The sequence below is a fragment of the Myotis lucifugus genome, unplaced genomic scaffold, assembly GCF_000147115.1.
Source record: "Myotis lucifugus unplaced genomic scaffold, Myoluc2.0 scaffold_86, whole genome shotgun sequence".
Lineage (NCBI taxonomy): Eukaryota > Metazoa > Chordata > Mammalia > Chiroptera > Vespertilionidae > Myotis > Myotis lucifugus.
In genome coordinates, this window is record NW_005871134.1 from 1822617 (window position 1) to 1837179 (window position 14563).

The 14563-nt window shown below is 40.2% G+C and overlaps 1 protein-coding gene across 2 annotated transcripts in view; it reads right to left on the reverse strand.

Annotated features, from left to right (window-relative positions):
* NARS2 (asparaginyl-tRNA synthetase 2, mitochondrial) overlaps positions 1-8403 on the reverse strand; it is a 111405-nt gene extending 103002 nt beyond the window's left edge. Inside the window, exons 1-4 of one of the 2 annotated variants that reach the window (XM_023755917.1) lie at positions 8254-8403; positions 3067-3176; positions 2556-2676; positions 837-977 (exon numbers count right to left, since the gene is read on the reverse strand). Coding sequence is in view for 1 of the 2 variants with exons in the window: in XM_006091069.3 (XP_006091131.1) it covers positions 837-977; positions 2556-2676; positions 3067-3176; positions 7928-8068 (513 nt within the window). In the remaining variant the exon portion in view is untranslated. Of the gene's footprint in view, positions 1-836; positions 978-2555; positions 2677-3066; positions 3177-7927 lie in introns of both variants that reach the window. The other variant, XM_006091069.3, reaches the window with a different exon arrangement.
* Positions 8404-14563: the final 6160 nt, after the last annotated feature.

Consider the following 14563-nt stretch of genomic DNA (forward strand, 5'->3'; position numbering starts at 1 on the left):
GCACTTAAAACCAAAACCCAAAGCATCAAACAGTTTTCAAATAACCGCATACCAGAATAAAGCGTAAGAAGCTTAAAGTTTACAATGTCTAACACCTAACGAAAGATTTGCAGGTATGCAAAGAGGCAGGGAAACATAATCCATAATGAGATTAATAAATCAAAATTGACTCATAACTGACAGATATGTTAAAATCAGAAGAATGGGACATAAAAACAGTCCTTTTACTGCATTGTATATGTTCAAAACTATATTGAATATGTTCAAAAGTTAAGTAGAGAAATAGAAGATATATATTTTTTAAAGGGTCCAAATCAAACATCTAGATATGAAACCTACAATGTGTGAGATAAAAACACAGGATAGAAATAACAAATTAGGTGTTGTAGAAGGAAAGATAAACAAACTTGAAGGCACAGCGATACAAATCATCCTAAAGAAACACACAAAGAAAAAAAGAATTTTAAAAAAGGAAAGAAAAGAACATCAGTGAGCTCTGGATATATCATCGAGGGGTCTAATATTTGGGTAGTTGAAGTCCCTAAAGGAGAAAAGAAACATAAAAAATTTTGAAAATATAATGGCTGAAAACTTTGTTGAAAATAAAAAAGAATTGATCCAAGAAACTCAACAAACATCAAACACGAGAAACATAAAGAAAACTGCACCAAGGCACATCATAATCAAATTGCTCAGAACCAGTGACAAAGAAAAAATTTTAAATCAACCCCCCAAAAAAGACCATGTGAGTAAAGGGTATTGTCAGGATGATATTCCAGTGTTACCATTATTCTATTTCATTACAAGGCAGACCACTGAGAAGCAAAACGCCTTACCTTAAAGAAAGAATGAATAGCAGCGGTGGCCTCACTGCGAACCCTCAGTATAGAACCCAGGGCATTAGTTCTACACCGAAGATGAGGAAATTGTCTCAGATACTCCAGAGGAGGCCTGTCTTTATATTTTAAAGGGAAATCCTGCCAATAAATGGGGAAAAAAAAATTAGAAGCTATAAAGATAGTTTCCAGGGCATTTTCAAAATAGTAGTGCTTTAGAACAAAACTAAGATGCTTTCCTTCTTTATTTCTTAATATAACTGAATATAGACCTCATTCATTCCGAGTAGAATGGTGGTGGGGTGGAATCAGGGAGATGAGGGTTTGAATTCTGCTCTACTACTTATTAGCTGTGGAACCATGGGCAAATCACTTAATGTCACCGATGTTAATCTGTTATTTACCAAATTTCTGTTAGCTATCAACCACTACTTACAAATAGAGAGATTAGGATATAAATATGCAAAAGAATCTATTTTGGCACACAGGAGTTTATAATATTGTAGATATAAAGTTATTAAGTACACACTGCTGGTATTTATTTAATTTTAAAATCACCCAAATGTCTTGAAAGTCCGCAATCATTCATAATCAATTGACACAGTTTAAGCACTGTTTACCAACAGGCACTGCTTTCTAAGTATATGAGGAAGGGTCAACAGCTTTCTGTCATCTGGCAGAGTAGTGTATATTTACAAAACTTCTAAAGAAAATTATGATTTACCTAGAAGTATTTCCACCCCTACCCATACTCATAAGATTAAGACAGAAACAAATGTTCAGATCAAAACTACAGTTTCAACAAAGAAGCTGAGTAAGAGAGCTACACTGGTAGCCTATTAGACTTGTCTATTCCTTTTCGGCCTTGTGCACATATTAATTTACATTGTATAGAAATCAGCACCACAGTTACTACATTATATGACCACATTAAGAGAAATCTGGGGGCTGCTAGGGGTTCAGAATTCCTTAATGTCTGAATACTTAAAAATGACGGAAAGGAGAAGGTGAAGGCATCAACACCCACAGAAGACAAGAGAGAACAATTTAAGAATAGTGAAACACATGGTAAAATTTTAATAGCCATTAAAATGTCCCCCTAAAAAAGGAAAAACAAAAATTGTTATCATCTCCATTCCTCTCTGAGTTCCAAATTACTTCGAGAGTTTCTTTGTTCAGCCCAAGCATTACAATACTCTAGCACTGCCCAGTAGAATTTTCTATGATAAATAGAAATGTTCTGTATCTGTGCTACCCAGTATGGTGGCCACTAGTTGCATGTGACTACTGAGCACTTGAGATGTGACTAATGACCCTGAGGAATAGAATTTTTAATTTAATTTTATTTAATATTAAATAGCCACAGGTAGCTAATGGCTACTGTATCAGATGTAATGATTCTAGATAAGAATGTGGTCTGCCCTGGTAGGTCTCTGTCATTGGGCATGCTTGTAAAAGTGGCAAGTTTCAACTGTGACAAGTACCACAGAGATGCATAGACTAATATTTAGCTCTTACTCATCAGACTCAGCCATCTACATATATACTTTTCGCTACTCTCTCTACATTCCTTAGGCTCTATTGCCTGTTTCAATTACCTGGAAAGTCACAATCAAAACACATTCTAAGTACCTTCTTCCCAATAATCACACTTAAAACAAATTGCTAATGTTTTTAATTAAGCCTAAACAGCCTCCATAAAAGTGTCAGAAAACATACCTTGGGATCACAATTTCCAACAACTTCAATTTTTTCTGCCTTCAGTTCCACATTTTGCCTTTTGGATGGACTTTTTACCAGCTGCCCTTGAACTTCCACAGAACACCCAAAATCTAGTTCTCTATAATAACAAAACACAGCATAAACTAGATATCATTATACCCAACCCTTATTATGATATAAACCTTGCTATCAAAATATTAAAATATTTAATGACATATAAGGATAAATATTCAATTTTACCCTTAATTAGATTAAAAACTGCAGGTAGTTAAGAGAGACTGAAGTAAAGGAGAGGTGGGGGATATTGTCACATGAAGATGTTAGAGGAGGAAAGGCCCAAGCTTGAAGGATCTTGATTCTGAGTATTTGAACTTGAGCCTCAACGCTATGTGAAGCAGATTTGTTTAGAAAGATCACACAGGATGCAATGTGAACACTGGATTAGGGGAATGGGAGCAGATGAGATGGAAAAAAAGAATCAAAGGACTCACTTTAAAAAACAACTCACCTGCTATCTAAGTTTGAATCTGCTACAACCTGAAGGCTTTCCAAAGATGACCCATCATTTACATGCAGGAACAAGACTTCCTTCTGGGATCGGACTGAACGAACCCATCCCTAATGAAGAGAAATATTTCTTTCTAAATGTGAGTTTAAAGCATGTAAACATTTTACATTTTCATTACACATACCCATAGAAAACTAAATGAATACAGGGGAAAATGTCCTCATAATCCTGCCTTAACAAACCAGTTGCTTTTAGTTCACTCATATCTATCTATATAAAAGCCTAAGTGACCGGTACGACCAGTCGAACGAACGACTGGTCACTATGACGACGCACTGACCACCAGGGGGCAGATGCTCAATGCAGGAGCTGCCCTCTGGAGATCAGTGTGCTCCCACAGTCAACCTCCCACAGTCCCTCCCCCCTGGCTGGCTGGCCCCGATCAGCCCCGATCAGCCCCGATTGGCCCGATCAGCAGCCAGGCCGAGGGACCCCACCAGTGCAAGAATTCGTGCACCGGGCCTCTAGTGCATATATAAAATTGATCTGGTTCTTATCACAGTAAGATAGAGCTTTGGCATGCCACCTTTTGTTTCCTTTTGTTAGTAAAGCTCATCATTCTGAATACATGCCTGACATTCCATTAGGTTGAGAGCCTAATTCACATAACCAATCCCCCCAATATTTGCTATTTCACATATTTTCTCCTGTTCCTATGCCCCCTTAATTGGGTTATGAATAATAGGGCACTTATTTTTGTCTCTTTTTCCTTTTATATCAAATTCCAAGAAGGGAAATTATGTAGTTATAGACTAGAAGCATCTTTATGGGATTTTTTTTTCCCTTTACAAAATACCACACATAAAGAGTTCTCAAGAAACTTCTCCGTATGAACACATTAAGTAGCACACAAATTTTCAGACACTCTGAATTTAAATGACAGGTTGGTTTGAATACAAATGAGATGTCTTCAGGTAGGCCAATTAACATTGAAAACAGTTCTCTCACCAATCACATTTAGCTTAAATTTACCGAGCAGAAAAGTTAAGGGAGAATATTCCTCCAGTAGACATTGAGTAATTGTGAAACAATTGATGGTGTTTGATTAACTATCAAACAAGTCTGGGAAAAGCAAGATGATCCTATTTAGAAAAACCGAGCAATCATGTACCACTTAACGACAGAGATATATTCTGAGAACTGCATTGTTAGGCAACTTCTTCATTGTGAGAACATCATAGACTGTACTTAAATCTAGACAATATAGCTACTAAACACCTACATGTTACTGCACAAAACAACAGGAGATTAAATCAAGCACAAAAGAAAATGATGCAATCAAGAGATTTGGTAGATGCAAGATGTATGAGGCTGCTGCAGGTTTAACATGACATACTATTCTACAGCAAACTTTTATAAGTAGAAAAAGTATACTCTAAAATAACAATAAAAGTACAGCATAGTAAATACACAAACCAGTAACATATTCATTTATCATCCTTAGAAGTATTATGCACATAACTATATGTGTTATACTTTTATACCACTGGCAGCACAGTAGGTTTGCTTACACCAGCATCATCACAGACACAAGAGCAATGGATTGCCTTATGACCGTTATCAGGTTACCAAGTCTCTAAGTGATAGGAATTTTCAACTCCATTATAATCTTACTAGAGGCTCAGTGCACAGATTCGTGCACTTGTGGAGTTCCTCAACCTGGCCTACAGGGATCAGGTTGAAACCGGCTCTCCAACACCCCCCCCCCCAGATGTCCCGAATTACGAGGGCACAGGCCAGGCCGAGGGACCCCACCGGTGCACAATAGGGGCCAGGGAGGGACCACAGGAGGACTCCAGGGCATATCCAGCCCGTCTTGCCCAGTTCCGATCAGCCAGACCCCTGCAGTAAGCTAACCTACCCCCTAGTGGTCAGTGTGCATCACAGCGCCTATTCGAACTAGAGGCTCAGTGCACGGATTCGTGCACCAGTGGGGTCCCTTGGCATCCCTGCGGGGACTGGGCCAAAACCAGCAGTCCAACGCCACGTGCCGCTCCTGCTCATCCTGGCCCCGCTGAACCTGCCACCGTCACCGGTTGGTAAACTCGCTGCCGCTCTGCTGCTCTCTCTGTGTGACTGTCCTAGGGTGATATCAGCGCGCCTATGACCGAGAAGCAGCTGCAGGCTGGTGCCTAGTCAGTCCTCATCCTGGTTCCAGTCCGGATGGGGGAGGGGCTTGCAGGGGGTGTGTCTACGGGAGAGGCTTGTGCTGCCTCAACTGAGCTTGCCTGCGGTGAGCCCTGCACCTGGCGCCCATCAGTCAGCTGAGTGGCACTCCCGCTGTGAGAGCGCCCTGACCACCAGGGGGCAGCTCCTGCATTCCCCCTGGTGGTCGGTGTGCGTCATAGTGACCAGGCCACTGGTCGACAGGTCACGTAGGCTTTTATATATATAGATGGGACCATGTCTTTTATGTGATCTGTCATTGATGAAAACATTATTTTTTTTATTTTTTTTTTAAATATACTTTTTTTATTGATTTTAGAGAGGAAGGGAGAGAGATAGATAGAAAGATAGAAACATCAATGATGACAGAGAATCATTGACAGGCTGCCTCCTGCATGTCCCCCACTGGGGATGAAGCCCGCAACCCAGGCATATGCCCCTGGCCAGAATCGAACCTGCGACTCTTTAGTCCGCAGGCCAACGCTCTATCTACTGAGCCAAACCGGCCAGGGCTGATGAAAACATTATTATGTGGGGAATGATTGTACTGACCCTTACTTTCTCTGTGTCCCTACCATACCCTATAGACAAGGAGCCTTCCTTGACCCCCTCACACAGTTAAGGACTTCCCTTGCTGTTTTCTCCAAGTTCATTATTTATGCCACTAATATCTATCATATTGCTGTAATTACTTGTTTTAGCCATCATACCAGGAATGTCCAACAAAAATATAATGTGAGCCACATAAGTAATTTTACATTTTCGTAGTGGTCACATTAAAAGTAAAAAGAAACAGTCCAGCCAGTGTGGTTCAGTGGTTAAGTGTCCACCTATGAACAGGAGGTCACTTTCAATTCCCGGTCAGGGCACATGCCCAGGTTTCAGGTTCAATCCCCAGTGGGAGGCATAGAGGAGGCAACCGACCGATGATTCTTATCATTGATGTTTCTCTCTCTTTCTTCCTCCCCCTTCCTCTCTGAAATCAATAAAAATGTATTTAAAACAAAATAAAAAGAAACAGATGAAATTAATTTAATAACCCCCCCTTTCTTTACTGCCCCCTCTGCAAACTCAGTTATTCTACTGACGTAGGCTTTTAGAAACAAAAGTCAGAAAGGAAGCCTTGCATCTACTGCTTTCTGATTTGCTCTCTAGCTCCTTTAAAGAAAAAATACCCATCCACCTACATAAATGGGGGAGGGAGGGAGATGGGAGAAGAATAAATCCACCATAGGTACGTATTGCCAGATGTTTTCTAACCAAACATATACAGTATTCTTCTTCTTTTACTTGCTTCATCCTCAACCCAGATAAATTAGGCTAGATTGCCCCCTCCCCATTATTTCATTCATTGTAACTATGAGCCAGGCTCAGGAAGAGGGAGCACAGCTTAGAGTTTAAGAGCCTGAGCTCATCAGGCAAATTGTGTTCAAACCTCAGGTTTGCACCTGAAATTAAGTTTAATACTTTACTTAACCATTATGCCCACATTAACAATATGTAATCAATACAAAAATACTTTGCATTCTTTTTTGTTCTTCAAAATTGGTGTGAATTTTATTTACAGCACCTCTCATTTCAGACTACTGACATTCTAAGTGCTCAGTAGTAGAGCAAGTTGTCAGGCAGCTACTATATATACTAGGTTGCACAGCACTAAAATGAAAGCCTCTAACCTAGGCACTAAGTCCTTTTCACCGTCGAGACCTTTTTAGACTAGCACATAAAAGGTATCATTAATGTATGTATGTCAAATTAATAGGTGAATTCAAGAAAAGATTTTGATTTGGATCATGGAAAGAATATGAAAAACCAAGCCCATGCGAGGACAACAAAAGTAATTGTATCACTGCATTTCAGCAACCAGATACGCAAACCACCTAGCTTGGCCTGCTCCTATAAGAGGAAATCTAGGTGCAGCTGCTGCAAATATTATTAGCAAGAGGAATAATAGCTGACATTTATTGACTAGATCACTGTTCTTATACCTAGTATCTCACTCAAGGACTCTTATTACCTTCATTTTTATAAGAGGAAACTGAGGTTTAGGCCACATAAGTGATAGGCCCATAATTAGATTTAAACCTAGGCGGCTTGACTCCAGAGCTCTTACAAGCTACTACACTCCACTCTTTTTCCTAATTGCATTCTATATGCAAAGCCTCGTTTTAGATACCGAGATGGCCACACATCAAATTAAAGGTATGGTAGTTGGACAAATATTCACGGTCAGCCAGGCGGGAAGACCAGGACAGGTAAGACGTGCTTTCTGGTCTCAAGGAGCTAACTCAACACAACCACCATACAAGTGTGGGTGTTCATTGTCAGGGCAAAGGGAAAAGGGGCTCCTTCGTTTATTTCGCTGTATGACTAACAAGTTTACAGGTAATGCCCTGGTACCGAGGGAGCAAAGTTCCCACGCTTTACAGGCATCGCAACAGTTTTTGGGGAAAGTAATGGTAGCCAATGAGAGGAGAAAAGTGTGAACGCACACCATTGCCTGTCTGCATTTTCTAACTTCCCCTGCTGGTCGCTCTGACCCGACAGTACCAGGCAAGCCTAGATGTGGATGTGCCATATAAGTCACTAAAAAGAAAAAACAAACAAACCCATCATCCCCTTCCCATTCACCAACCTGAACCTTAACGCGCTCCCCACTCGCGGTCTGGACCCTGAGAGCGTCCCGCACGCTCAGTTTGGCCGCAGGTTTGGGTCTCGGGCAGGGAGCAGAGGAACAGGAGCGCAGGGCGCGCAGCAGGCACCGGGCCCCGAGCATCGCGGGTGGCCAGGCCCTCCCTCCTCGGCACCAGCCCGGATCCTAGCGGGTTCGGACCCTGCCTGCGGGGACCCTCCCGGCTCAGCCGCTCTCCAGTTGCGGGCCGCAGCCCAGCCCTCAGGGGCTCCGAAGCTCCCCGGTGGCTCCCTTCCCCTTCGGCGGCTGCAGCTACGCCCCCAAAGAACCTGTCCAGGGTCCCTCTCCCCGAGGGGGCGGGGCGGAGACAACACAGTCAGCGGCGCGAGCCCAAAGGAAACCACGTGCCGCAGGCGGGACGCCCCACGGTCCCGCGTGGTTCCTAAACCTACGCCCTGACCCCCAGCCAAACGCGAGGAACCGCCACCATACGTCACTACGCCAACGCTGGCGTCATCACGCTACGAGGAGGCTGGGAGAGAGCGTGCGTATTCGCGACTCCAGCTTAAAGAGGAGGCGGAGCGAAGGAAGGGGCGGGACCAGGAGATGAGATGGGGCGGGGCTAAGGCCTTAAAGTCATAGGGGTTAATGGCTGAAGGAACAACGGAGCCCAATGGGGCGGGGTCTGAGAGTCTTAATTTCTAAAGTTTGCAGGCGATGAGGCGGAACAGTGAGAGGCAAGGAGTGACTGATGAAGGGGGAAAGCGTTCAGGAGACTTAGTTGGTGAGAGCATTAGCCTGCGGTTATCAGTCGTTCCTAAATCTGAGCACAGATATAGACAAGACATAACCCCTGCTCGATCCCAATTGTGTGGGATTAAAGAGACAGGTGCCTAAAGGGGGGATCAGTCCCCTGGCAGAGCCTAAGTGTGGGATGCCAGGCGTGGCTGAAGAAGGTAGCCCTCTCAGTCAACTCGATGGAAATCCCAACGTAGAAGGCTCAAGATTAATTTCATCTATTTTGGGTATATTTCTTTTAGGCAGAGTCCTTCCGTGTGTATAGGAATCACCCCAGCAGAGCTTGTTAAAATGCAAATTCCTGGGTCTCCCACCTGTTGATGCTGACTCGCTTTGAGAAACACCACTTGCTCCATAGTTGGATCTTAAGTTTCTTCCTTTTGCTTTCAGGAGACCCTTACTTTGAGACTTGAACTTTTCTTTTTTAATATGTATTTATTGATTCTACTGGGAGAGGAAGGGAGAGGGATAGATAGATAGGAACATCAATGAGAGAGAAACATCAATCAGCTGCCTCCTGCACAACCCCCACTGGGCATGTGCCCCGACCAACAGGGAATCAAACAGGGAATTCTTGGTTCATGGGTCAACACTCAACCACTGAGCTACACCGGCCAGGCCTGAACTTCTTTTCTTATATTATATAGAGGCCCATTGTATGAAATATGTGCAATAGTAGGCCTTCCTTCCCCTGGCTGCCAGCACCGGCTTCCCTCTGGCACCTGGGACCCGGGCTTCCCTTGCAGCCCCAGCTTCGTCCAGAAGGTTGTCTAGAAGGATGTCTGGTCTAATTAGCATATTACACTTTTATTATTATAGATTCCTTGGTTGATTCTTGTATGTACCCTAACGGGGGGCAGCGGGTGGAACCGGCAACCTTGGCATATCAAGATGATGCTCTAACAAACTGAGCTACCCAGTCAGGGCTCCTGAGCATCTTTCAGTGTTTGTTTTCATTGGGTTTTCTTCTTTGGTAAGTTGATTAAGTCTTTTGCCCATTTTCCTACTGAGTAGTCTTTTTCTAATTGATTTTCTTTTTAATCTATACAAGTTTTTATGTTTCTATTTTAGTTATGAGCTCTTCTAATGTTTTTATGTTTATATTCCAGTTATAAGCTTTGCAAATATCTTGACCCAGTCTGTTGGTTGCCTTTACAATGGTTAATGGTGAGAAAATGGCTGAATGATAGCAAACCTTGATATTATTTTGTCCTTTGCTTTAGAAATGGTGTTCAGTTCTTGAAGAAAATTAAGACTCTAAAAATTACCCTTTCAATTTTTTTTCAGCAATGTAAGACCAGCATTTCTGTCATTTCTCCAGTCACTCTTATTTACAAGTGGATTTTTTTCCCATTTAAATGTTTATTTTCTTACTTTTTTTGAGTTGCAGCGTTAATGGCCCCCTGTACAATTTCTGCTGATCTTCAGGGAGAAATCCTACAGCTTAGAACTTCACTGTATGCTGTTTGAGGCTGATTCTGGCAGTTTACAAATATTTCTTGTGTATAATTAACCTCTTTAATTTCACACCAGAACACAAGATAACTCATATAATAGGCAATACAATCTGAGCTGATCCTCCTTTATTTATTTTTTCTTTGGGATCACATAGTGCTTCAAAGATTGAGGTTAGCTTTTCAAAATTCCTTTAATGGACATGCTGCTTCATAATGAGCACTCCGTCTTGTCTGAGAAAGCCTTTTTACAGCCTGCACCTACATTTCCACCTACATTTTGCAACATTTTCCATTGATGAGGTGAGACTGAAAAGAATGGACAATTTCCCCCCCAAAGTCTCTAAACATTATACATAAAGAAGAAACACTTCCAAAATAGTAAAATTCCACAAATGTTCAGCTATATTTTCCAGGGTGGAGTGCTTTATCACAGAGTTTTAGTTTATAACTGAAAATAAAAAGCAGATTGGCTTTTGGTAAGTGTTATTGTTTGAAAATTCTCAACAGTTGTGCACCCCTTGTTGCCTGCACCCTGGGCAGACCACACCCATTGCCCTCCCTTGGTATTCCACTGCTTTTAAGCATGGTGTTTTTTATAGACTTTTGGCAAACACTTTTCATTTAAGAAAGTGCCCTGCATTTTCGGAGGATTACTACTCCCAACCCCCAAGTAGATGGTCAAATAGGTATATAATCTCATAATTAATGAGAGATCTTTTTGGAAAAGTATAACCACTGATTTAAAATATACACATTATAATGGGAGAAAATTTTGTTCTTATGACAAAGAATTTGGAAGAGAGCATTTCCAGTAATCCATCTGACCATCATTACTCACCATTGGTCTAAAACTAATAAACAATTATGTAAGCACTTAAACACAAAAAGGAGATGATTTACAGTTTAATAAAAGACACTAGATCAAAGAGGAGGGGGCTAGGACTCAGGCAGAGAGAGCAGTTAGGAAGTTACTGCAATAATCCAGAAGAGAAACCAGTCTTACAGTTCTTACAGTGGTTGGCACAGGGTTGTAGTAGAGGGTGTCTTAAGAAGTGCTCCAATTCTGGATGTATTTTGAAATAGAGCCAACAGGATTTCCTGAAGTATTTGGATGTGGGGTATGAAACATATGTCAAGGAGGACACCATGATTTTGAACTGAGCAAAGGAATCATGAAGTTGTCATTTACCAAGATGAAGACTGGGGGAGAAGTAGGTTTTTGTTGGGGGCGGACACTAGCAAGATTAGGAGTTTGCTTTTAGACATGTTAAGTTTGAGATACCTTTAGTTACTCAAGTGGAAAATTTTAGTAGGCCATTGGACATATGAATCTGGAATTCAGGGAGTCAGTTTAGGTTGGAGATAACTTTAGGAGTAATTGGCATATAGGTGGTATCCAAAGTCATAAAACAGATGACATCTCAAATGAAGCCAGTGTAGGTAAAAGAGAAAAAATAAAGAAGATTCAAGCACTGAGCACTGGGCAGCCAATATTGGGAGGTTGGGAAGATGACAAAGAACCAGCAAAGGAGACTGAGGAGAGGCCCACGAAGGAGGAAAATCAGGAGAGTGTGGTGTCCCTGAAGCCAAGACAAGAAAGCATTTTCAGGAGGAGGGAGTGATTAGCCATGTAGAAGCCACAGACAGGTGGGTCAGATGAGAAGTGATAACGATTGTTGGATTTAGAAATACAGAGTGTTTAGAGACGCTGATAGGCTGTTTTAGTGGACTGGAGGTGGCAAAAGCCTGATTGCAGCTACCCATGCAAGTAGGGCTCCTTGGAGAAATGATCAATTCCAGGTCTGAGGCAGGAAATGTGCAAAATGGAACAGCTTGTTGTGCCAAAAAGTGAGGAAGCTATCAAATACTAATGAGGTCTTGTCCAAAGAATACAGAAAACAGCTTTAAGGGGATCCCAAAGTTGGGACTCTTTGTGCATAAAAAATAACACCTGCAATTTGGGGAAGCACATTAAATCTATAAACCTCCCAGAAGACATCAATACTGTATACTAAAAAACAAATCCCCCAAATCTCCAAAAAGCCCTATTGGCCACCTCTGGTGACTGTCAGAACACCAATTCATTATTCTGAAAAGTGGTACATCATAAGAAACAGATACTTGTCCTGCCTTTCCTGAACTGTGTTTTAAGGTAACAAGAGAAAAGTTATATTATACTGAAGAATTCCAACCGAACAATGCAAAGGGAATTATGGAATTAGAAAAAAAAATCACTATTTTATAATCTAAAGTCATAAAACAGATGACATCTCAAATGAAGCCAGTGATGTTTCTAATAAAACATCTAGGCAACAATCATCAATGGATGATAAAAAAAGTTAGGAGAAATATTGACAGGAAACTTTATAAAGAGTGGATCAGGCCCTGCCTGTGTGGCTCAGTGCTTGAGTGACGACCTCTGAATCAGGAAGTCATAGTTTGACTCCTAGTCAGGACATATGCCTGGGTTGTGGGCTCCATCCCCAGTGTGGGGGCATGCAGGAAGCTCTCACCATTGATGTTTCTCTCTCTCTCTCCCTCTCCTTTCCTCTCTGAAATTGATAAATATATAAATGGATCAGGCTGACACCTCTGAAATAACTGATTAATTCTAACATCATTGAGAGTGTGACAATGAGACATTAATTATATGCCTCCTGATGTGATACAGTAGGAAATGCTTAGCATACTGAGAATGTGAAGCATTATTGCAAATATAAACAAACAAATAAATAAAACTTACATTTGTTTGTCTTTAGGTCAGGGGTTTCTGTAAAAGGCCGGATAGCAAATATGTTAGAATTTGTGGGCCACATATGGTCTCTATCACATATTCTTTTACTTGTTTGTTTGTTTTTACAACCTTTTAAAAATATAAATGACCATTCTTAGCTTTTAGGAATTATAGAAACAGCCTGTTGACCATAGTTTGCCAACCCTAGCACCAGATCAAATGCTAGTTTATAGAAAATATGGGGATTAGAGGAAAAACTAAATAATACCATGAGAAAGAAATAAATCTAATCCAGAACTTAGGAAATTCTATAGGACAAATGAACCAGTTTCTTCAATATTAAAAGCATTAAAAAGGGAGAGGAGACATTATAGATTAAAGTTATTTTGAAATTATTTCAAAGTAATATAGATTAACAAGAACACTTCAAGAAACTCCCATAACCTTTACTTGGATTCACTAATTGTCACTATTTTACCATATTTAACTTATTGTTTTTAAAATCTCTCTTTCTCTCCATATGTATGTGGGTTATACATATGTATTATATACATTATACATATGTACATATTATATTTGTATAATTTTTTTCCTGAGCCATTTGAGAATTTTAGACATCATGCACCTTTCCTCCCAAATCCTACATTGTATATTTCCTAAAAATAAGGATATTCTTTTTTAAAATTTCATATATATGATGCTACCTATTCAATTTATTAAAATTTGTAATAAACATAATCAAACTAGTGCTCCAAACTTATGCTGTTCACGTGAAAGACACTACAGGAGAAGACACAATAGAGACTGGCTTGCAATAAGAATTACAAATTCCTTCTACAGAGATGGAGAAATAAAAGGACAAATCTAGTTTTCTAAAAGACAATTCACTGTACACATTTTATTTACAGTTTTGTACACTGTCTTAATATGAATGGGATCGCTTTTCTACCTGAGCCATTTTTTAACCAAAGCAAAATGACCTAAGTGATACAAAGTGTTAAAATACAGCATAAAGATACAAAAACAGACATACTAATTCTAATTAGGAATGTAATTATGATCTTACATTTTTTATAATCCACAATTATATTTATGAAATCACACAAACATAGATCACTGATTTGAATGAAATGCATAAATTTGTAGCAAAGCTTTGTAGTTACAAAAAACCCAAAAAATTACCAAAGAATGCCCAAAATTAATGTTTATTTTACCTTTGTGTCATATTCCTGGATCCTTCACCAATATGAGGAAAAAAACAAAAGCAAAACAAATGAAAAAGTGAAATCAGAATCACTAATATCATCAAGTAGGGAAACAAATAAATTAAAATCTAGTGGCTACCAGCAAGAGTACAGCAAAGATAATGCTGTAAAAGGAAACAGAGAAAATTGCTAGAAAACTGTATGCATCATACTCTTTCAAACCAGCAAAATATGCTCCTGCATACAAGGGACATAAACAGAATTCTTTTCCTGTAAGGTATAGAAATGCAAGTTCTTTTTTAACATTGTGGATGGGTAAAATATGTTTGTAATAATAATTCTTCTAAACTATTACAGAGTGGGGCAGAAACACATTAATGGATTCTGGGGATGATATGTACTGTACTTCTTTGATTGGATAAGTGGATATTCTAGCCAAAAAAAA